The 24,576-nt window shown below is 37.5% G+C and overlaps 3 protein-coding genes across 3 annotated transcripts in view; 1 reads left to right on the top strand and 2 right to left on the bottom strand.

The window, feature by feature from the left end:
- The first annotated feature begins 319 nt into the window (after positions 1-319).
- On the top strand, positions 320-14,729 carry fbp2 (fructose-1,6-bisphosphatase 2). The gene is made up of 7 exons (XM_060883252.1): positions 320-586; positions 3,504-3,666; positions 4,582-4,674; positions 6,991-7,131; positions 7,662-7,799; positions 11,597-11,716; positions 14,066-14,729. Exons 1-7 carry the CDS (start codon positions 414-416, stop codon positions 14,252-14,254), a joined length of 1,017 nt encoding a protein of 338 aa, XP_060739235.1. The 5' UTR covers positions 320-413; the 3' UTR covers positions 14,255-14,729.
- Positions 14,730-14,978: 249 nt separating this feature from the next.
- On the bottom strand, positions 14,979-19,305 carry ctsla (cathepsin La). The gene is made up of 8 exons (XM_060882969.1): positions 19,150-19,305; positions 18,188-18,322; positions 17,968-18,090; positions 17,140-17,292; positions 16,407-16,631; positions 16,143-16,311; positions 15,867-15,984; positions 14,979-15,546 (listed from the first exon to the last, which is right to left on the bottom strand). The coding sequence occupies exons 2-8, from the start codon at positions 18,311-18,313 to the stop codon at positions 15,447-15,449; spliced, it is 1,014 nt and encodes a 337-aa protein (XP_060738952.1). The 5' UTR covers positions 18,314-18,322; positions 19,150-19,305; the 3' UTR covers positions 14,979-15,446.
- Positions 19,306-20,872: 1,567 nt separating this feature from the next.
- The window catches only part of dapk1 (death-associated protein kinase 1), a 63,354-nt gene continuing 59,650 nt past the window's right edge, over positions 20,873-24,576 (bottom strand). Inside the window, exon 26 of the mRNA XM_060882564.1 lies at positions 20,873-24,099. Coding sequence (XP_060738547.1) covers positions 22,834-24,099 — 1,266 coding nt within the window. The 3' untranslated portion in view covers positions 20,873-22,833. The remainder of the gene's footprint in view (positions 24,100-24,576) is intronic.

The raw sequence follows: 24,576 nt of genomic DNA, 5'->3' as shown, positions 1-24,576 counted from the left end.
CATGTAAACAGATTACAGCAAGATCCTTAACTGTTGTGAACAAATTTGATACTGGAACTTATCTGTGCTCTCTGCACACACAATCTTTTCTGGAAATGTATGAATGATATTCTTAATATTGCATATTCCTAACTGCCTTATATAAGCTCATGAAACTTTTGCATTTTATGCTAATTTGACATTAAAAGTCTAGTCACCCTTGTAATTGACTGCATCAAAGATGAACAGCTTATTTCAAAGAGAAGCTCTCTTCTGTGGTTTACAAAAGTTCATAAGTCACTCTTTTGTCACTTGATACTGCTCACAAATATAGCCCCTGGCTTTTACCCATGCCCTGCATATGTTAACATTCAACTCAAGGCTGCGGTTCTCTTCCATCCCTAATTCGTGTAAACCTGACAAGGAACAGCAACATGTCGGATCAATCGACTTTTGACACAGATGTGTGGACTCTCACACGGTTTGTCATGGAGACCGGGAGACAAGCTAAGGGTGCGACCGGAGAACTTACCCAGCTTATCAACTCCATACTGATAGCTATCAAAGCTATTTCATCTGCTGTTAGGAAAGCCGGACTCGCACACCTGTAAGTCCTGGTTCTGTGAGTGAAATGGAAGGCAGTGTGATGTCAAATTTGTTCAGGTTTGTTACTGTAAATGTACTGAATCAGGCAAAATGTACTGTTTAAATGTTTAAATGTACTGAATCAGGCAAAATGTTTTGAGTTTGCAGATTTTTTTTCTTTTATTTTGTCCAAAGTTTCAATGCTGATTTAGTAAACTTTTTAGTGATCTATGGCCAGCATATAGTATCATGCTCATGTATGCCAAATTCGTTACACACTCTCCTTAAGGTACAGTAGAGCATCTGGCTAGGCAACAATCTTCATTCGTACACACACAATTTCAACACAACAAAATAACTCCAAATGGAATGGTTTAGTTTTATAAATAGGATTCAAATCTATGACCGTTGTTGTGTACTAATCCATAAATCCAGTAAAATATTGGCTTGTCAAGTCAAGTCAAATCAAATTAAGTCAAGTCAAGAAGCTTTTATTGTCATTTCAACCATATATAGCTGTTGCAGTACACAGTGAAATTAGACAACGTTTCTCCAGGATCATGGCGCTACATAAAACATTATCACAGCTATAAAGACAAAGTTTAAGTAAGTTAGTTCTAGAAACATAAAGTGCATCTGTGCATCCTGGTGCAAACAGTACAAGACAAAAGATAAAATGACAATACACAAAAGACAATAAACAAAAACAGCACCAACCAGTGTAAATACTGTATGTCCAATCAATATTGCGTGTGCAGAAATACTGGAATGAACCCTAGTATTATAGCAGTAGTTACATTGGATATTGTAATGTATTGTGCTAAACAGCAATTGACTGAAATCTGAAAGACAGCATGTGCAAAGAGCAAAAACAGTGTGCAAAACAGCATGTAAACAGTTCTATATGGTGGTGGTGACAGCACCAGAAGTTAAGAGATCCAAGAGAGAAGTGAGAAGAGAGAATGTGAATAGACAGTGTATTTTCAAGTTATGGTCAGTGTCAAATCTTATCCAGAAAGGGGCAGTAGCATTAGCATTAGAAAGTGTCCAACAAGCTAAAAAGGTAGTATGTTTCTTCTGCTTGATTGGAATGAAAACCTTCACCCACACTGGCCCTTTCTGGACCAGACTGGACACCAATGTCCTAGCTGGTTCTTGGATACTTATTTTTATTTCTTATTTTCTGATGCTCATTGTTTCTCTGATTTTTAATGTTTACCCAATGTTCTTCTAAATATTCTTTTAACTGCAGAGAGCTACACCGCCATTCTTTACAACCATAGAACATAGTAAATCATGGTTGCATGATTGTATCTGATATTAGTACCATGGTTTGGCCAAATATACAATGGTGTCTTCCTTAATACCATAGAATCATACTGTGAACCATGAGGTACATTTCTAGCCATAAAACTGTATTGTATCACAGCATCAGTTAATTTATTTATCTTAATGCATGTCTATAGGATGTCTACAAAATAACATCAGCCAGTATTTTTCCTTGTATTTACTAAATCGGACAGCCACATTGCTGTGCAATCTTTTTTTTTATTATTAATGTTAACATTAACATTGACTTCATTTCTGAGTAATTGGTGAACATGCTAAAATAACACATAGAAACTATAAAATGAAACTATTCATGCACTTCATTATAGGTTCTGAAGATAACGATACAGGTAGAAATCCATCAAATTCTCCCTCCTGTCTTACTCTATTTAATCAATTAAAAATAGCACCATAGCCTTTTTATTTGACCCACTGTACGATATATGAGACCTCTGACCTTTCTAAACTGAGAAACAGAACTTCAAGGCAGAATAATTTTATGTTGTTTCAAACGGATGGTTCCCATTAACATTGAAAACAGAAATTCTCCAGTGGGATTATATATATGAAATGTGTTTATTTATTCGAAAACTTTGTTTTTATAAATTAGCGCAATTATTTTAAGATCAGATCATATTTTTGTATCTATTTCAGCAATAATAAAGATCATTTCATATTTGCTACTAGGAAAGCTAAATGTAAGCAAACATGTTCACTATAAGCATAGAGAAGATACAGAAAGGAAAGAAGGAAAAAAATCTTTGCTACATTAGACAGCTATCACTGTCCTGGTCAAGATCATGGTGGATTTGGAGCCAGCTATCAGCTATTAGTCTCATCTCATCATGATGCCAGTCAATTCCAGGGCATCAGGAACATGTACACTCACCCCTATGGGAAAATTAATGTAGCCTATTGATCAACCTTCTTGCTTTTGATGGGAGCAAACCAGAGAGCCCAGACAAAACCCACTGGTAAACATACAAATCTCCACATAAACAGTAGCATCTGCATGTTGTGCCACTGTGCTGTGCCTCCTGAAAATGATTCAAATCAATAAAAGATTTAATTCCAAAACATAACCCTCCCTCTTCATCCAGTTGGTGTATGATACAATAAACTGCAGATCTGAGAATATCCCTATTCCACAGAGTGTGCCCAAAGTCTCCATACATAATTAGAATGAACACGTTTTAGCAAAATATCTTTCAAAATGTTCCATACTATATACAGTATACCTACATGGATCGGAACGTTATTGCAAGGTTGAGATGGAATTTAATAGGAAACATAATAAGCATTACACAACATTATGCACAATGCTGCTGCCAAACTTATTAAAAAAACTTCAACAAGAATGGAAGAGTTGTGGACCATCTGAGAAGCGGAAACCAACAGACATGGTTCCCTATATATTGAGATTTTTGTTCATTGTGTTTATTTATCGAGCTGTTGTAATCGTTACATCGTTGTTGTCAGTGTGAGCAACTGCCACTTTAAATTTCTTGTTTGGCTGACAACACTAACACTAACACTTACACTTATTATGATTCTAAATACACTGGAAAAAAGTTACCTATGTGTCTTTTCTGTATTTCCGCATATTTTAGTCAAGGCATCGCTGGGCACATTAATGTCACTGGTGATGAAGTGAAAAAGCTGGATGTGCTATCCAATGATCTGGTAATCAACATGCTGCAAGCCTCTTACAGCACATGTGTCCTGGTTTCTGAGGAGAACAAAGAAGCCATTATAACTCCCCCAGAGAAACAGGTACACATTTCTGTGTGCAGGAATGACATAATGCTTAGTGTGAATTAATTCTAGTTTATTTCTTTTTGTTTAAAACCACATTAAATGTGACAGCTGAACTAAGCTCTACAATATGACACACTGCAGAAGACTGATCTTAGTTCCTACTAATTTAATTACGAAATTCCTTACAACAGCTAAATGTATACATATTATAAACACATGTTTGGTTTGGTATCGGTGGGTATTTTGGGGGTATGATTTAAAGTTGCAGATTTGACTACTCTGATATATGCTATAAAGAATTGAGCATCCATGGTAACACAGCTGACAGTTAACATGCTAACATTAGCAAGTTTGCACATGAGGAATGTTAGTTCAGTAGAAAAAATTATATGTCTGGAAAAAGTCAATTTGTTAAAATATATGTAGTTCTACAAGTAGACCAGTTATATGAAAACCAAGGTGTGTAAAGAATGTTTTATTTTTAACAAATGTGTTAGTCTTACATAAGCATTTACAGCCACTGACCAGTATATGGCGCTCTATAAGCTGGAATTTCAGAGAGCTAACCCAGCCACTGAAGATCTAACTCTCAATGCTGGCCCCAAGCCAGGATAAAATATGAGGGAACCTGAACCTGAACAGGGCCTCAGTGGCATCTGTTTTGAATGTTTTGTTTAAAGGTAGAGCTTTTGTAAGTTTATGGGTTTTCCTTGACACCCTGAAGGTCATTGTGATATACAACCATTGTAAGTTAAAAAATAAAACTACAACATCTACAACAAAAAAAGGCATTAAAGTAACCATGCATATATAAGAAGAATCGGGTTGGAAAAAAACTGCATGAAAAAAAATGCCTTTTTTTTCAACTGGTTGTTTGGTTGGAGTTTAATTATTATATGTTGCCTACTCCACCTCACCTCCTGCTTGTAGGGTAAATACGTGGTGTGTTTTGATCCGCTGGATGGCTCCTCCAACATCGACTGCTTGGCACCAATAGGCACCATCTTTGCCATCTACAAAAAGGTGAGTTATTTCCAATTATAGCAACACTAACAGAATAGACAAACAAATATTATTGCCACAATTCAACATTTATACCTTAATTATTTACTTTCTAATATCTGAACATGTAGATATGCCTTATCTCTGTGTTTCTTGTTATGTTTTCTGGTGCTACATGTTATTTTTAGCTTGATTTATTTTTGGCTCATTTTCATTCACCTGGTGACGGAAGCATGTCGAATTACGTTAGTATATCGTCTGAAAGATTTTTAGATCTCTTATAAATATTAGACATACATGAGCAGATCTGTATTCTTTAAGAAAACCGGAGAACTAACCATCTGGAAAATGCATGGAGGCCAATAAGAAAATATATAAGTTGTATTCATTCAATGTCTTATAAATTTACACCAGGCTAGATCAGATCTTCCAGAGTTTTTGAAAAGTGAGTTGCCCCAAAACCAGTTTTAATCCTTTGTGTAATGCTGGCATACAAGTCCTGAGTGGTTTGAGACGGGATTTAAGATAAAAGTTCATTGGTATTTAATTCTGTTGTCTAAAAAGGGCAGAAAGGCACTTGAAAACATCATCCTGGTGTTTTGTGCAATACATTTGAATAATTCTACCAGTATGTTGAAAAGGGATAATGGGACATTATCAGGAAAAAGCGTTATAGACCATACACAACCATGCAAAACATCACTGGACATAATGTTTTCCATAATATGGCTCTCTTTAAAATTATGGACCCCCTACTGTGCCGAAGAGGCTGGCAGCAGACACTGAAGGAATACTTTGGAATTCTTCACACATTTATCCATCCAGATGTAGGACGTATGGGGATGGTCTATTTTTTTTCATCTATTGGGGGATTTATATTATTCTGGTAGTCCTTTTAAATTATTTAGCTGTTCTGTGGTGTAGGGAATATACACATTTTATTTTAAGCTCTTTGTGTCTCACAGTATAATTCTCGCAATTAGATTTTATTTCTTTTGTCCGAGATTCACATGAGCCTACTGTTTCTGTTTTCTTCAGTAAATACAAACAGTAAGTAAAAAGATGGAATAGTGGTGCAGCATGTAACATTAGCACCTCACACTCCAGGGAACCAAGTTTGATCCTGAGCTCAGGTTACTGTCTGTGTGGAGATTTTTTTGTTCTCCCGTACCTGTAGATATTTCCTCTGAATCCACTGGTTTCTTGCCACCTCCCAAACACCTGCCAGTATGTGGATTACCTATATTAAAATACATCTAGCATTGTGTATAGTGCCTTGTCATGGACTGTTATGTACCATCCAGTGTGTATACCAACCTCGCACCCAGTGTTAATGGGATAGACGTCCTGAGCATAGATGACTGAACTATTCCTGGAACAGGGAATAGTTGCTATTTTTCCATGATGTAATAGGTTATTCGCTTCATGTTGCTTTGAAATTAGAGTGCTACAACACACCTCCTCTACAGTTATTTGGCAGTCAGCCTAATAAATTAAATTAAATATGTGCAGGTGTTTTTTTTGTGGTTTAGTTGCTTTAAAGTTCATTTTATCTTTGGCCACACCACAACATATTTGAACAGGCAAACCATGCAAAATATAATTGTGTTAAAGAATTATTCTGTAGGGGGGCACGGTGGCTTAGTGGTTAGCCTCACACCTCCAGGGTCGGGGTTCGATTCCCGCCTCCACCTTGTGTGTGTGGAGTTTGCATGTTCTCCCCGTGCCTCGGGGGTTTCCTCCGGGTACTCCGGTTTCCTCCCCCGGTCCAAAGACATGCATGGTAGGTTGATTGGCATCTCTGGAAAATTGTCCCTAGTGTGTGATTGTGTGATTGCGTGAGTGAATGAGAGTGTGTGTTGGCACTCCATCCAGGGTGTATCCTGCCTTGATGCCCAATGACGCCTGAGATAGACACAGGCTCCCCGTGACCCGAGGTAGATCGGATAAGCGGTAGAAGATGAATGAATTATTCTGTAATCCTTTCTATAGTCACTAGATGATGCTGTGACACATGAGATGTTTATGATAGACTACCCCAAAGGAAAGCACAATGACCTAAAACTGTGAGAATTCACTCACAAGTCATCCATGTTGTATTATGTTTACATTTACAGCATTTGGAAGACGCCCTTATCCAGAGTGACGTACAATACTGTTATATTAATGTTATATAAAAGACTGTTTAATCATTTACTGGTTTGTTCAACTCACAGGTTTCACTGTGGGAATAAACTATATATTTTCTTGGATTTATTTAATCTCCTTTACTCTATGTTATGTAAATAATGTTTTGAGGGGGTTTCTTTTGACTCGGTCTTGGACTCCTTCTCCTAGGTTTCAGAAGGTGAGCCTACAGAGAAGGATGCTCTCCAGCCAGGCAATCAAATAGTGTGTGCCGGTTACGCGCTGTATGGCAGTGCCACTGTAGTGGCTCTCAGTACTGGAGCTGGACTCAACTTGTTCATGTTAGATCCAGTGAGTACCAGCAAGGCAACTGTAGCAAATACCTAGAGCTATCATCCCCACTCACTAAGTCACATGCTATATCTTAAGAAAATTTACAAATACAGGCAATTTGTGCATCAACAGATATTCAGATCTTCTGATGTAAATAATTATTAAAAAGAAAGAGGTTATTTATAGCTTGATTTTAGGTGCTCATATGCTCCTGATGATCATATTTTGAAGCTACTAAGCCTATCATATTGATAGAACTGAACATCTTGTTTTTTTACACAGAATATTCAATGTATTGGTTTCTATCTAAAGTTATATGACAGACAGCTATAGCTTTGCCCTCATTTTCATTTGTGGTTCAGTGCTGCTACGTAACACAATACTTGTTCACTACTTGATTTTCACTTCTCACACATACTTTCAGAATACAGGATTGTACATTTACCGTTATCCCGAATGTACACTCGCTTCCTCCTTGCCTCACACATTGCACGTGCCAGATTCTAGTGCAAATGCATAGGTGTAATCTTTGTGCTGTTACTCTTCAGGCCATAGGTGAATTCATCCTGACAGAAAGGAATGTCAAGATCAAGAAGAAGGGTAAGACCTACAGCATAAATGAAGGCTATGCCAAGTACTTTGATCCCGCAGTGACTGAGTACATAAAGCACAAGAAATTTCCTGAGGTAAGAGAGCCAGAATTCAGGATGCTCAAATTCTCTAATGTTTTGTAATGTCAGTGTGAGCAAAGTCCTTTAATTATAGATAGATAGATAGATAGATAGATAGATAGATAGATAGATAGATAGATAGATAGATAGATAGATAGATAGATAGACAGACTGATTGATTGATTGATTGTTCCCTAACAGGTATATGTGGGTTTTACTGAAGCAAAGGACACAAGCAGTATAACATTTGACAAACAGTTATTGCAGTGTAAAGAGACTGCTTGTCTGCTTCTCAGGGTACAAGATAGGAATACACTGAGACTTTTCTCTGTTCTGGCACCAAGGTGTTGGAATAAAATTGCTGACTGTCTCCAAACGACCAGTGATGACCTACCTCGTCCTAAAATACTTAAACTAGCGCTTATTTTCCTGTTTGTTTCTATATAATTGTGCTAATTTTCTGACTGTTTTTGACTGATGTATGTCAATGTATTCAAAGACTTCAAAGCCCATTTGTATGCCTCTGTGGAAAAGAGCTTCTGCCAAATGTCAGAAATATAAATGGTAATGTTAATTATGCAAAAATACAGCGTCATGTAAAACGGTCATAAAAAAATGAGCAAAAAAAAAAAAAAGGTGCAAAATGACCGAATTACAATAACAAAAATCAACTACAACAAAATGCAAAAAAACTGCAGACATTCATTCATTCAGTCACAAATACCAAGTGATGGCGGTCCATGTACAGTAAGCATTGGATATGTGTGCGTATGTTTCTCTATGAAGAAATTCTGTCCAGTTCTGTCCAAGCAATATAACGGATCTTAGTTCTAAAATATCAAAATGAACTTGTCAGCAAAAGGAATAGTGTTTTCTAAGGATAGAGACACTGCAGCTTTCTGTGTGCTTGGGGATTCTCCTGAAGGCAGGTGTGTGCACAGATATGAGTCTCAGAGCTGGATGTCATGTGGCAGAGAGGGAAATTCATTTTTTGTTTCACATTTACAATGACTGGACAAATGTATTAGTTATTTTAGTTTGTTACTATCAGTACAAAACGTCCTGAAGATTCTCTCTCTCTCTCTCTCTCTCTCTCTCTCTCTCTCTCTCTCTCTCTCTCTCTCTCTCTCTCTCTCTCTCTCTCTTTCTTTCTTTCTTTTTTTTTTAAAAAAAGAGTAAAATAATACATGGTGTTTCAAATAAAATGAAAGGTGTTATTTGATTTGAACAAAATACAAGAGTCAGTTGTCAACAGTGCAAACTGATGGTTCCGGCTTTCATTAGTTTCCATCAGTTACTATTATGAAGCATTATTAATTATTATTATTATAATAACTGTTCATAATAATCAAGACAAACACAGGGAATAAACTGGCCTTGTCCATTACCTAATCCTGTCCTTGACTCAGACAGCTAGTGGATGTGTGAGTTTCCTCTGTGCTTGACAGTTTCCTGCATCAGCTGACCAGTCAGCAGCAATACACCACCCCTGAGTGCTGATGTGAAGTTTACCCCACAGGTTACAACATGTTAACTGAGCCTGTATGGAACTGATAGATTCAGCAACTCAAGCACACTAGTCACATGATACAGGCTCCTCAAACAAAAAGCTGAATGTGGGTGTTTTATAGTTTACCAGCTGCCACCTGAAAAAACTGTGGATTATTAATGATTAAGTGACATATTTAGGTTACATTTGAACATTTGCAATTTTTCACCTTAAAACTCACTCATGATTAAGATACAGATGTCTAAATATCTCTATAATTTAGTTTCAAAAATGGTTAAAAATCTCATTATTTGTTTCTGCATGTGTTTATATATACTATACATACTGTATATATTAAGACTGGAATATCTGACAGTTCTGACCTTGTGGGGAATTTAACTGGTCCCCACAAGAAAAAATTGCTGGATACTGGATACTAAGTTTCGAGTTAGGTTTAGTTTTAGGCATGGTGTTAAACTGCTACATTAGTAATTATGTCAATAATTATGTTATTCAATTTGTGTGTGTGTGTGTGTGTGTGTGTGTGTGTGTGTGCGCGTGCGTGTGTGCGTGTGTTACAGCATGTCTGTGCAAAGCCACATATTTCTTCTCTGCCACCTCATTTCAGTTACAGTATATCATGACTAATGGGCACCTGACTTTCCTTTACACACACACACACACACACACACACACACACAGTGAGTTTCAAATAATTGAAATGTTGATTCTCTTCCATCTGAACTTTGATCATGGTGTTTATCTGTGATTATCAGCCTCACTAGAAAGGTATTAGTTTGCTAAGCATTTTTACAATTCTAATTCTAATTTAATTACAAATCTCACATTTAAGTCTTAACCTTAACAAGAAAGCTCACTAAATATCTCCAGTGTATATGTTCAGTTTACATCTTAGATAATCAGCCTCATAAAACGTCTATTAAAACAAAAACAAATTAAAACAAATATAATGATGAAAATATTTCAACGTGATAATTTGTGCATTAGTGGGAACTAATTTATTTGGGTATCCCTCAAATCACATGCTTAGTGGGAAGTTGCATCATCAAAATCTCCTGAAGATCATGGGAATGATTTTTTACTGTTGACTCATTTATAAACTGAAAGTAAATTGTTGGTTAATAAAAAATTCACCTGAAGTAAATCATTAGAACATCCATAATAAATAAACTCATTAGCATAATTAACCACATTGTGTACTTGTCTGGAAGAAGAATCATGTCTGCTCGACTTTTTTCTATTTAGAGTGAAACAGACTACTCATCTGACCGGCTTCTTAAGTCTGAGGGAAGTTGGCAAGATTTCACATATTGGTGTTAGGAAGTAAGGGGAGTCATTAGGATGAAACAACCCTTTACTGGTAGACCTGTGAAGAGGCCTTGATCTTCTGGAACTACTTGTGTACTTTCTTAATCTTTGCTAAAACAAACAAACAAACAAACAAGCAAACAAAAAAAATTCTGCCCAACCGTGTTATACGTTCAACTAGCTTATTAATTTAACACCATGTAAATTGTTAACAGACAGGATCAACAGAAAAATGATGGTAAAATGGTTAAATACAATCTATTTTTTTCATAGATTTAAGTTTGGAGTGTTTCATTTGTGCATGCTCAGTGTTTAATTTCTAAGAATTTCAAGGGATAAACGGCACATTCACTATGAAATCATCCTTATAGCTATAGCTAACTGTAGCACTATATAGCTATTAATCTTAAGCTATATATATACTGTATATATATATAGCTATTAATATTAAGCTATAGAGGTGACAGTATATTAGTTTATTAGTATTCTAACAACATTGTGTCTTACAGAAATCTGAAATAATAATGCCAGATTAGTAACATAATAAAATATAACATAATATGACAACAGCCTTTGATTTGTCATTGGTTATCTTATTCATTATTTTAGTAAATGTGTTTAAGCAAAACGTGATGTTTACCATTAACCATATAACTGAATGTTGCAATCATAGATGTCTTCTCATATCATGCTAGAAAATGTGACATACCAAAACAACTGTCATTAGGTTGTAATATACAGGAATAGCCACATTTCACTTCCTCATAAAAATGCTGCACAGAAATGAAATCTGTGTTTAATTATAGTAGGTTTAGTGGTTTTAAACACTGTGTCACCACCTCACACCTCACCTCACATCTTGGAAATTCTGATTGCAGTAATAGTCACAAGTCAATGCTGCAGCCTTGACATTGCATTTTTGAAATGATTACGAGTGTATGAGTGAATATAGATCATGTTAGATGCACTCAGATAATATTTTTGTGTCTTGCAGGATGGTAGTGCTCCATATGGTGCCAGATACGTGGGCTCCATGGTTTCAGATGTGCATCGTACCATTGCTTATGGTGGCATCTTTTTGTACCCTGCCAATGAGAAAAGCCCCAAAGGAAAGGTGCGTTATTTAACATGGCAGCTATATAGTAAGGGAGAGCATTATATAGTAAGGGAAAGCCATAAAGTGTTTTGCTGTTTCTGTATTGCAGCATGTAAAAGCCAGACACTAGAGAATAGTCAGTAAGAACAGAAACAGGATGTACTTCTGTTTCTGCATTCTGTACAGTTTTCAGAAAGGACCTTGAAGCTAATTTAAACTACAAACCAAGCAGAACACAGAACATCAGCTGATAATTTGCTTACTTTTTTCTAGAGGATGGGTTAGGGTTAGTTCTAGAGGATGTCTCCAAATTTAAATACAGATACCTTGTTTGAAAATGAGTGCAAGAGCTGTACTTTTGTACATCACTCGGAATAAGGGTGTCTGCCATATGCTATAAATGTAAAGGTGCTAGTCTACACTTCCTGCTTCATCTGGCCAACATATTGCACTGGAATTGGATTCCCACACCACAACTACAGCAATGCCATAGTAATATACTAGTTTATCAACTAGAGCTTACAATTAAATACCACACAAGCCTTAGGGTCATTTTTCAGGTCCATCATATTCAGTGTATTTGGAATATGTATTGGAATGTCCTGATAAAAAGTGAACCTACAAGTGTGCTAAGAACCTGACGTCGATCCCGTTGGCCAAGGAAAACAACAACAGCATTTGTTGACAAAAACATTGTGAGACCGGTGAAGAGAAATGCAACGTCAACAGTCAGTGACATCACCAATAAGCTCTACAGGGCAGGGGTGAAGAGATCACAGTCCAACTTGCAAAGAAGTGTTTGAGAGCAGAAATATAAAGTGGCTCATCAGCATAATGTAGTTACTGGTAACAAGGAATGTATTATCAAAAATTGCGAGTTATGCACTTAATTTATTCCTATACATTTGCTTTCCTAAAGATTCTGCCAACAAAGTTAACACATTCTTAAATATCAGGAAATGACCTAGTTAAAGCTAGTATTCGCTTGTACTTTTTATATCAAGACCCAATGTCTTCTTCTTGTTTTCATTCTTTCGGAGGCAATTGTACTTCATTATCTCCTTTGATGGATTAGACAATCTTTGTGAAATATAAATATTTACGATTGTTGAATGCTGAATCTCAGCTGTGTGCAGTGCTCGACTGAGTTGGTCTAGAGATTAGCTCACACTAAGGACATCAAGATGTTTGCATTCTAACTACAAAACACCATACAGATAGATGAGATCTTGTTTTTGAGTTATAGGTTTTGTAATAAGTCAGTGAGTAGTGGATGAAACAAACACTGCAGGACTGGTGTGACCTGCCTGTTGTCTGTAACCCAGATCCTGTCATCAGGGACGAAAATATCATGTTGTTGTGAAAAAAGTGGGTACATTAAACTAAAAGGGACCAAAAAAAAGCATGTTAATTTGAGATTGTAGTAAAAGCAATACAATATATACAATGTGCCATTGCTAGAATGTAAGAGACAGTTTGGTTACACAGGATGCTAGCCTCAAAAAAAAAAAAAAAAGCAGTTTACAGACTAGACTCAAACATTTCAATCAAACATCAAATATATCTAGCGTAATGTTATTAAAAAAATTGACTATGCTACCAAACAAATTAGCTGCTATTAAACTAGCTTGTATGTGTCATAGACAGATATAAGTGGAACTGTACTACCTAAGTCTCAATTTACGCTGTTATATTTTCAACATAGCACAACAGATCAATACAATAACCAATTTGTCCATTATTACCATTAATCACAATAGCTTGCAAGCTTAGATGAGAGGATCTGTGGTTTTTGAGTACCACTCAAACATTTAAATCAAGCATCAGACATCAAATGTCTGTATAATATCATAAAGCATTGTGTTGAGGTATAAATTCCAAGAAAATTAGGACTCCAATTTTCTACAAATATGCTATGCATTGAAAATGCTCTCATGTCATTCTGCCATTCTTAAAGATAGCAAGCAAATTAGCTGCTAGTAAACTAGCTTGTGTGTCATCAGTAGATAAGTGGAGCTGTACTATAGGACCTACAGTAATCATTTTATCCATCACTACTTACATTATCTAGAGATTCTGTGGTTTCTGACTACCACTCCCATAAGTGGTACCGTTCTTATATTCAGACATCTGAAATTATGCCTCATCCTCACTGAATTAATACTGAATGTACATTTAGTTTAAAAAATGAACTCAAACAGCATTGTAAATCAGCAATCAAAAACAAGTTATAGTAGAGAGCTCCTTAAAGACATGTCAGTAATCTGAGTGTGTACTTTTGAAGGAAGTAAAGGAAATAAAGTTTACATATTAGATTTAAACTCAAACGTACATGCACTTAGACATCACGTGTTCCCTTCTGCGTAGCTGCGGCTGCTGTACGAGTGTAACCCCATTGCCTTCTTAGTGGAACAGGCTGGAGGAATAGCCACCACAGGCACACAGCGAGTCCTGGACATCAAGCCTGAAGCTGTGCATCAGAGGGCTCCGTTTGTAGTAGGTTCTCCAGATGATGTGGAGGAATACTTATCATTAGTCAAAAAATATCAGAAATAAAGTTTTCCCTGTACATATCTGATCTGTTCTCTGCAGTTTGGCTGTTTGTTGTGAAATTCATTCTGCCAGTAAATAGCATGTACCAAAGGGTAAACACATGATTCTTGTCAGACAGGAAACTGAAAAGGCCCCTAGTCTAATATTAGTGCACGATTTCATTAATTGTTATCTACAGAGGCTACGTTTCATTAATGTTTATATTGATCTCGACAAAATTTTGAAACTCCCCTTTCCAGCCAATTCAATGTAATCTTATACAAACAGTTCATTTCAGTTTCCAGAGTACAGCCTTAGGCATTGTTCCACTCCATGACGACTTCTGTAGAATGTTGTGGTCGGTGAGGTTTGCTTTGTGTCAGGTTAGTCATGAGGTGGTTTGTTAACTGCTGCACTTACTGGAATGTTTTACCCAGATTCACTAATCCCAGTAATCAGTTGTTCTGGCTCTGTGTAGCAAAAGCAGTCTACACTGTAATGGAGCATGTTTAATAATAAAGTAATTAAACTGTACACTGCAGCATTATCATTTATTACATAACACTAAACCACAATCTATAGTTCAGTCATTTATTTAGGTAACAGCACCAAGTAAAGTTCACTTCACATTCTGCATGCTCAGCATCCCTCCATTTTGTTGTTTAGCTTCTGTTGAGTTTTTGTAAGCATACAGTGCAATCCGATTTTAGGAGTAAAACCAATGAAAGAACACGCACACCAAAAAACCTTCCAGTCAGTATAAGGTTTAATCACTTGAAAAATCAGTTACAGAGAACTCAAATGAAATGGGCAAACAGCACAGGGTGTAAAATAAAACAAAATGCTTATTGCACATGTTGCACTTTCAAAAGGTTTGGTTTAAGTGACCCAAAAAAAAGGCATTTACAGTTTGGCAAGTAACACCAAATATTTACATGAAACAAATTAAAAAGCTAGTTAAAACAATTGCATAAAATGGCTAATTTAAAAAAAAAAAAAAAAAAAAAATTATTTCCATGTAAAACCTGTATGGCCCATACAGTTTTGTTCTATAGGCCTTCATTTACACTGAACTAATTTGGGATTAGTTTCCCTTCTTTCATAACAAACTAGCTCTTCACTACACCACTAAGAGTCACATAGAATCAGTGAAGACACTTCATGGTAGTGAACAGTTTGATACAAGGCCTTCTGAAAGCCATGCCAGAGGTTTTGTTTAGACCAGTGGGTAGCTGGCTGCTGTTGCAATACCACAGTGGTTGTGTCTGTCCTTGGCCATGTAGATGTAGCCTTCGTCACCCCAACTCTCACTCCAACTGCAAACAGAAAGGGACAAAGAATTAAATGTGTTTTTTAAAAAAACAAAACAAAACAAAAAAAAAAACAAAAAAAAAAAAAAAAAAAACCACCAAAGCCATATTTCCCCCCCTCCATTAAATTTCTGCCTTCTTAGTATTACCATAAACATTAAGCTGTTTGGCTTGATAGATGCCACTACAAACTGATCACATGCATGTATGCACAAGTTCTCCTTAACAGATCCATTTCAGCTACTTTAGTCCATTTCATTGCTTCAGTTAAAAAAAAAAAACAAGGTCATCCACTATTGTGCCTCCATATACTAGTCAATGCATACCTGTTCTTGACAATCCAGTACTTCTTCCCATCTACGTCTTCACCATCATAGCCGTAGCCAACAACTAGAACACCATGGTCCAACTCCTCACTGCTGCAGTCTTTCTCATAGTAAATACCTTAGAACAAGAAGCAACAAATGAGTTAAAACAAGAAGGGGCAAAGCATAATGTTGACTAGAACTACTACAGATCAATTTAACAAGCAGATCACTAAACAAGCTGGTGATAATATGGTCATGCCACATGAATAAGTGTAGACCAACAATAAACCTCACCAGACTGGTAGAACTGGAAGGACTCATGTCCAGCATCAATGGCCACAGACACTGGACCAACTGCAGCCACAGCCTTCATCAGAGCATGCTCTTTACCACTGGGGACGTCCACAAAGCCAGTGTCATTAGCTGCACTATAGGTGGGATCGTAGTGGCAGGGCTGGTCATCCTGAACACAGAATATGCAGACAAGTTAGCACTGCAACTTTAAAATAGGAACAGCCTCCTTAACGTCTAGTTGTTACTTGCTCCAAGTGAACTCACAGTTCCGAGGTAAGGGTAGAACTGCTCAGAGTCCAGGCCACCGTTGTCCTTGATGTACTGGAAGGCCTGGTCCATGAGTCCACCATTGCAGCCCTCATTGCCTTCAGGACGAGAGCAGTCGACCAGGTTCTGCTCACTGAGGGATACCAATTTACCAGTCTTTCTAAACTCCTGACCCTCCATGGCTCCAGTAGTGCTGAAGGCCCAGCAAGAACCGCACTGACCCTAAAAGTATAAGAATAATCGTTACAGTAAAACAATGTTTTAACATTTGGCATAAGGCACATTTTCCATGACTGTGGTAAAGGCTACTTGTTAAAATCCTGACTACAGATTAAAACAGAGAAAATAATGGCCATGTGACTCGTTTTCAGACATTCACTTGTTTAAGAGTTGCCTAGTCACATCTAGCTCCTCCCCTTGTACCAATGCTGTGGAGCCAGTTTTATCCTACAATCTTAAATGTCAGGATCACTGAAAGGGGCCTCGATCAGTGTACAACGTAGTGAAGTCACATAAATACAATAATATTCCATGTTAAACAGCCCCAGCATTTAACAGCAAACAATTGTGGGCAAAAGCTAAAACAGTCCACGACACATCAAGTAACATGGGAGTACATTTTTAATCTGAAAAGTGGTCATATTCATTTGTTGTAGAATTCTTTAAGAATGTGGAATGTGTGAACAAACACTCAAGTTGTCTTTAAGGCTAATTGAACAAGATCCCTCACCTGGTCTTTGACAGGAGTAACATATCCCTGCTCTCTCCAGTCCAACTTGTTTGGGACCACCAGGAAGTTAGGCTCCATGAAGAGAGATCCCTTGCTCTTCCTCTCCTTTTTGTGCTTGTAGCCATTCATGACTTGCCTGAATTCCTCATGCGTCTACAGTTAGAAATGATGAAAGACTGTATAAGGCCATCAATTGTGAAAAATATAGAAACTATGAAAATGTACAATTTTAAACAAGATGGGCTCTCTCTGCTATGCCAGTAGAAAGCAGCAGTGCAATAAGTATATCAATCAGTTTCAAATGCTGAGAAGTGCATGTGTGGGGAAGGGGAAAGAGAAAAAAAAAAAAAAAAAAACCCAACAACCCCAATTGCAATAAAACTCAGATACAACGACAGTGGTAAAGAAAAGCTTTTCTACCAAATAAAAATACATCATGCAAAGTTATGCTAAAGACATGGTGCACAAGTCACTTTTTGCCAGAGACCAAATTTTTGACAATTTGCTTTACCCAACACAAAATGGTTACAACACTAGTTGATGGAAGAGCAATAAATTTGACTCATATGGGACATTAACTTTGAGAACAAGTCAACTTTAGAATTTAAATATTTCAGGTTAGTGGTGTATCCATTTTCTGCAACACATATCCCAGACAAGGAGGCTATCACAGGTACTTAGGGCACCAGGCACTAAGGACAATTTCATAATGCAAATCCTACAATTAGCATCTTTTAAACAGAATATCCAGAGGAAACCTCTGAAGCACAAGAACATGCAAACTTGGTACAAACACCACAGGGTGTTCCATGTGTTTAACAAGCTCACCATGTCACCAAAGTGATTCATTGCCAGGCGGTAGGTGTGCTTTCCCATCGAGTGATCCAGGTTATGCAGCTCAATCTTTTTCAAGTTCTTCTCCCAGATCATTCGCCGCCATCCTTCTTCCTTCTAAAATCATAAAAAGATTCAATATCAAGTGATACGGTCAGTCCACAATCACAGAGTTTAAATGGGAACGTTGTTAAACATAAACAACATAGCTTACCACATGATATTCTTTTTTATGCCAGTCCTTCCACTGTTGCCAGTGACTGTCTAGTTCTCTGTCCAGACTGGGAGCAGCAGACACTACGTTGAGGCACAAAGCCAGCAAGGCCAAACACAGTCTCATGGTGAAGAGCTGAAACAAACCCAATAAATAAAAAGATATATAAATAAAAATACGGTTTCCATTGAGCTGGACGTCTATCATTTCTAAAACAGAAATATACACCGACAAAAACGGGTGGTGTGACGTCACCAGCCGATAATCTGCAGTACACGCGATAAGGGGTAGCTTTACAAAAACACCACAACAACAACTCGATATCTTTCATAAACAAACCGGGCCTGGGTTTATAGATTTAGCTTATACACACGGTTCGTCTATATAAACCAAGCCGTGTCACGAATTGTTGGCCTTGTTGTAACATTGTTGCGTCTGACTGCAGAAAACATCGGAGAAAAAAAAAAAAAAAAAAAGGGACGCGTTGTTCTTTTGTGGCCATTAGGATCCGCACAGCTAGAACTTCCAGGAAAAAGAAAACGAGACTGAAACCCAAGCAGGAAATCAGGAAATATAGAGAGCGCGAGGACACGGGATAGAGAGAGAATGGGGGGAAAAAGGGATCCTTTACAAAAAAAAAAAAACACTGATAATAAACAACATGCAATATGACTGCATTAAAGAAGCCAGAACAATTACAAATAAAACCTAAAACACAACCAAATACCCATATAGATTTCTACCAAAGCTATTTAGACCAAAAAAAACTGTCTGTCTTAATCAGAGTAAACAGGTCGATACCTTTAATAGAGACTTAATATTCTTTACAAATATAAAGTATACTATATATCAATAATAAAGAAATAAACAAAAACACGCCAGTTAGACTAAGATCTCTAACCTAAATACACACACACACAGCATACGACCCCAAAACAACATTTTTAAAAGCCCAGTCTTACCTTATCTGTATTAAACTCAGACAGAATATGTTTTAGTCGAAAACAGCTACAAGTTTATAAAGCCTGGCCTTCAAAGATGCAATTCCACGTTTTCTTATTGGTCGAAACGCGTCATGACTCCGCCCCCTACATTAATCATCCGGCATGTGATCTCGAAGCACGTGATTCTCTTCCCGGCTGATGGGATTGTTATTCAGTAGCTAAGAAGATGAGACGCAAGGTTTGGGTGCGTCTTTAAAGAGTTCAGTTAATCAGCATATCATATGATTTTCCGACATTGTATAATTATATATATAGATCAACTCACATATAAATGACCTGGTAAAAAGATTCTGGTGTTAGTAATAAAAAGCAGACTGGATTGTTCTGTTTGTCCAGAACACTGTGTACCAGTTTGCCCTTATACATCAGTTAAACCATGCAACACAAAACAAAGCAATTTCCACGTTTTGTGTTTTCTATATATTCATTCATTCATTCATTCATTCATTCATTCATTCATTCAATCAAGTCTAGTGGCAGAAGCAGATAATATTAGAATTAGAATCAGGTCTATTGGCCAAGTGTGTTGACACGCACAAGGAATTTGGTTCCAGCTATTTGTGACTCAAAATGCGAGTTACAAAGTAGTCAATATGCCTGATAACAGAAACCTCAAAAGGTTAGATAAAGCCTCCGAAAGACGTCAGATTGATATCATAAGGTGTCTGATGTAATCCCATTACCTGACTGTTAAACAGCTCACCTTAAACCTCTCCTAAGGCCTCCTAAGGTTTCCAGCCTCATAATTTAGTTGAAATGACAGGATTCTCAAACAAAGAACCTTTGTCTTCTTTTAAATAGATCAACAACCACAAGGTGACCTCACATTAAGCTAACTTGTCTCGTCTGCGAGCCTTGGCCACAGTGCTTCAGGATGTGTTCTGATATAAATGAAGCGTTAATCTAATTTGATCTAATTTTCTATATAAACTTCCATTCCACACTGAAGGTCATTCAAGCGAGATTAATGCGTCCTTTAACAGTGTGACCAATATTAGCTAACGTTAGCTATTCAAAGCTTGAAATTCAAGTCAGCCATAATTTCCACACAAACAAAGACATAGGAGAATATCCAGCTCCTTGACATGTCCTGTACCAGACATGAATTATTTGTGAAACTATACACTCAGCTTTTAGTCAACAGCTCCACCTAATGAAAACTATAAGTAACCAGACATTATTTTGAAATATGCCAAGAATTATATAGAAACTAAAATCCAAGCATTGTTTAGATATTCAGATGAGAAAATGACATTTATTTGTAACAGTACATATATAAAATGGATTCCCTAATATGTATAATACAGACAATGAATATATTTTAGGGGAAACAAATGGTTGTCTCTTCTCTACAGTCTGGAGTTAAATGGCTCTGATGCTAAAAATCTTTGCACAAAAATTTAAAAACTTTCAAAATCTTTCAAAAACTGTATCCACACGGAAAAAGTAATGCTGCTTAGAAATCCAAGCTGTGCACTGTTCTGAACACTTGAAGAACTTTGTGCTATATCACAAGCACATCTGTTAACACAACATGCTGTTATCAGCGACAAAGAGGTTTTCCACAATATCCATTGATTGTTTTTCGAAAAAGGAACTGGTAGAAACTGCAGTCAAAACAACATTATTTAAATAATTGATTAAAAAAAACAAAACAAAAAAAATCTAACACAACCAAACATTATCAGGAAAACAATTTATTATAAAAATGTACTACACTGTTTTAAGGAAGAATTAAGAACATGGCATTCAGAGACATGCTTCTAGAGTATATTATAAATAGAAGAAACATTTTGTGCAAAGAGATTACTGTACAAAGTCTTTAATACGCCCGGTTCACTTTCCCACTTATGAAGCCAGAGAAGTTGTTGAAAAGAGGGAAAGTGTGAACCTTAACAATTGACAGAAAACAGAGAAAGAGAATGCTCAATAATACATAAGACTCAATCACAATATATAAAAAATGTGCTTTCTAGAAGAGCAAGTATACACATTTCCCTTTTCTTATTTTTATTTGTAACTGGGTAAAAGCTGGAAAAGTTATGGAGATGCGATTAAAAACTACAGAGAGATTGTTTGGATGTTCGTGGAGTTTTTTTGGTGTCCTCCTGTTTGTGTCTCTGACACAATGGATGTGAGAGAGAAACAAAATGTGACACCAAGACTAAGTTTGCCACTGCAGTCGACTGACACGAGAAATACATTCAGTTCCATAAAAAAAAGACCTATATAGTACAAGTATGATGGAACAAGAGCTAATCCAAGACTCCAAAGACTCACTCAGATGAGGGCACATGGTTTCTACAAGTCACTGATCTACATGAGATTGATTGATATACATCATCTTGATTTGATACATTTCGCAAAACCTTTGCTCGATTTCAAATCATTTCAATTTCAAGACATTCTTTTGGTTAAATTTCCACTGAAAAGAGCACCATTAGCTTGCCGTTAAGTGCCGGTCTGAAACAAAATGTCTGAGCTCCTCATGGACGCTGTTAACACACGGGAAATAAAGTATATATTAAAGCTGATAATTGTAACAATATTTAGATCATGCTTCAAAACACATTTAAAAAAAAAGGAATCACATTAATAATACAAATTGCCTTGAAACTTTTTTTTGTTGTTAAATATGCAAAAAAGATACAGCAGCTCAAGAGCAATATGTAAAAAACATTGTCTGATTCTGACTTTTGCAATCAAACCACTGTAAAATGAAGAATCGTCAACACGAGGCCTGTGGTTGTTTTCACCATAAAATGACCCTTCAGTTCACCCAGAGAATATTTCATCTCAAATAAAAGCTCAAAGCTTCTTGTTTAAAGACTTTCCATTTGCTTTCCATGTTACTTCAAACTCTGTCTATAGGACTGTACCATTTAAAATGGAACTTATTTTGGCTACTGTTTGAGAACAGACAAAAATAAACCTTTATATATTTAGTTCAAATTTTTTGCTTAGTTAAATTTATGTGGTGTTGATACAGGTGCAGTTTTAAATTCTATGCTAAAACCGTTAGCATAAGAAAATGTAAACTTGCGAAAAAGACAATAGTAAACTGCAATTTTAAAACCTCATTCTCTATTAAATTTGCAAAATAGATCAGGTTAGAAAATAGATTTCAATTTTGATGGTTGAAATACTGACACACCCAAGTTTATAGCTAGAAGACTTTGGGTTTTTAATTCAGTAAGGGGCATTAGGCAATTTCAAAATGGCTCATAAAGAATTGGCTTTCTATCATAAAAGGCACTCAACTGCTTGAATCATTACCATGTAACAGGGCCAAGCACTTAACCATGCGGCCTTCTCTCAAAAGGTTGTATATAAAACCCATTGCCATACGCATCTAAAGGTATAAAAGGATCCCAAATTGAGAATTCCTTCAATTTTCCTTGTTATTACAATGCTGTCACAAAAAAAAACAAACAAACACAAAATAACTTGATCTAAAAATGATTCTTAAAGTAGGCACCCTCACAGAAATGAGACATTCAGAAAGAATAGAGCAGAAAGATTGATGTGTACAAAGTGTCAAACTTCACAGATTACAGTCTTATGTAACACAGGAACTGAAAGATAACAACACTCCACAGGTTAAATTGCACATGTTCTTCAATTTGCACACACAGGTGTGCTCTAGCGTGAGATGACGGAGCTGATGGAGTTGTAAGACGTTCCTCCGTTGCAGACTGGGCCGCAAGGTTCTGGTGGAGTCCCAAGACTGTCCATATTGACCCGGAACACGGGTGCTGCCTTTAACAGAAAATCAGCTGCATCACGGCGGCCAAGTTCTCTTAGCTTAGCTACCAGGACACCAATGGTAGAGTCTGAACGTTGGCTCCAGTCATAAAAAAGCGCCGCTGTTGGGCTCGGGACAGAAAACGGGTCAGCCGGAGGAGTTCCGTTGGTACCGGGGCTGTACTTAGCAGCTAGCTCACTAAGGCCCAGGTTCATGGCTAGAAGACACCAGTCCTTGCCGAGGGTGTCCGGTGGGTCAAGCATGCGACTGAGCTTGCGGCGAGCCAGAAGGCTAACTTCAGCTACAGCTACATCCCTGCCAAGAGTTCCTTGTTTATAGACTTGGGTGCAACCTAGGGCTACGATGCTAGCGAAGCTCTCCCGATAGCCACCCATTGTGTTGGTTAATGCGTTTTCACCCCGGGCTTGAGCTCTAAAGAAGTCCCTCGGCTGGTAAAGCATGACAGGACCGTGATGCTCTCGCAGTTGCTGAGGACTCAAGTAATGACGAGCGGTTAGCAGGCCTGGAAGTGTAGCAGCAAGCAGCCCTTCTGCCATTCCACACAGAGTATCCAGCAAAGCGTAGCATCGACTACGTTCAGACTCTTGTCCTCTCAGCCGCACCTCCAGACCTTGTCCGTGATTAACTAGCAGTACTAAAGCGTCGGCTCCACCAACTCCTACCCGAGCACCTCCGGTCCACAGCCTAACTTCCTCTGCTTCGGCCTCGGGTCTCTGTTGCCTGCTCCAGCGACAAAGATTCACCTGCAGTTTGTGGAAAAGGCCACAAGGGAAAGGTGTCAAGTGCTCGGCTGGGACTATGCGGACACCTCCGTACAGCAAGGCATCCTCCACCTCTTCGTCTGCTTCATCAGTCCAGGAATGCTGCAGGTCACCGGTGCGGATGAGGGCGGGTACATCCACCATACCTGGGTTGGCCAGGTCACGGGCACATACGTCCATGGCATCCAAGATTTGAAGGAGCTCATCTACGTCTCCCTCAGAGACTAGAGTCTGGAGCTCTTCCTGGCGGTAACGCCCCCTGTAATGGTGGATGGCTTTAGGAGTTTCAATGGAGAGGAGCTTGCCAAGAACATTGGTGCAGAGCCAGCGAGGGTCTAAGAGAACCACGTCTTGGACGGTTTCACTCTGTATAATGTTGATCTGAAGCAATAAGAGAGAGAGACATGGTAAAAATCCCTGAGCAGTGTCAGTGCTGGTCATCATTCTTTTGTTAGAATACTAGTGCATTTTTATTAAAATCCGATAAAACAATTTGGTAAATAGTAAGAGACTCAAAGGAAGGACACCAAGTAATTCTAGATGTTGTTATACTGCCATCTACTGGACATAATATTTTTCTCTTAGTCACTGCACTAGAACTGCAGTTCAAGCCTTAGTTGAATAATTGTTTAAAAACATTGTTCACCACATGAGTCCATTCTTACATAATATGCCAGATGACTAACCCTTGCTGTTTTGATGATGTTACGCTGCTGAAAACAGTGTAGGCAGTGTAATTGGAACAACAGAGGATTGCTATTCAATCAATGCCACCCACAGCTCCTCAATTAACATACTGTACATATAAATACATACATACATTTTCAACTAATACTTAACATACCACCAAAACTATTG

Source organism: Tachysurus vachellii, chromosome 12, assembly GCF_030014155.1.
Source record: "Tachysurus vachellii isolate PV-2020 chromosome 12, HZAU_Pvac_v1, whole genome shotgun sequence".
NCBI lineage: Eukaryota > Metazoa > Chordata > Actinopteri > Siluriformes > Bagridae > Tachysurus > Tachysurus vachellii.
This window is presented reverse-complemented; position numbering and strand designations above follow the sequence as displayed.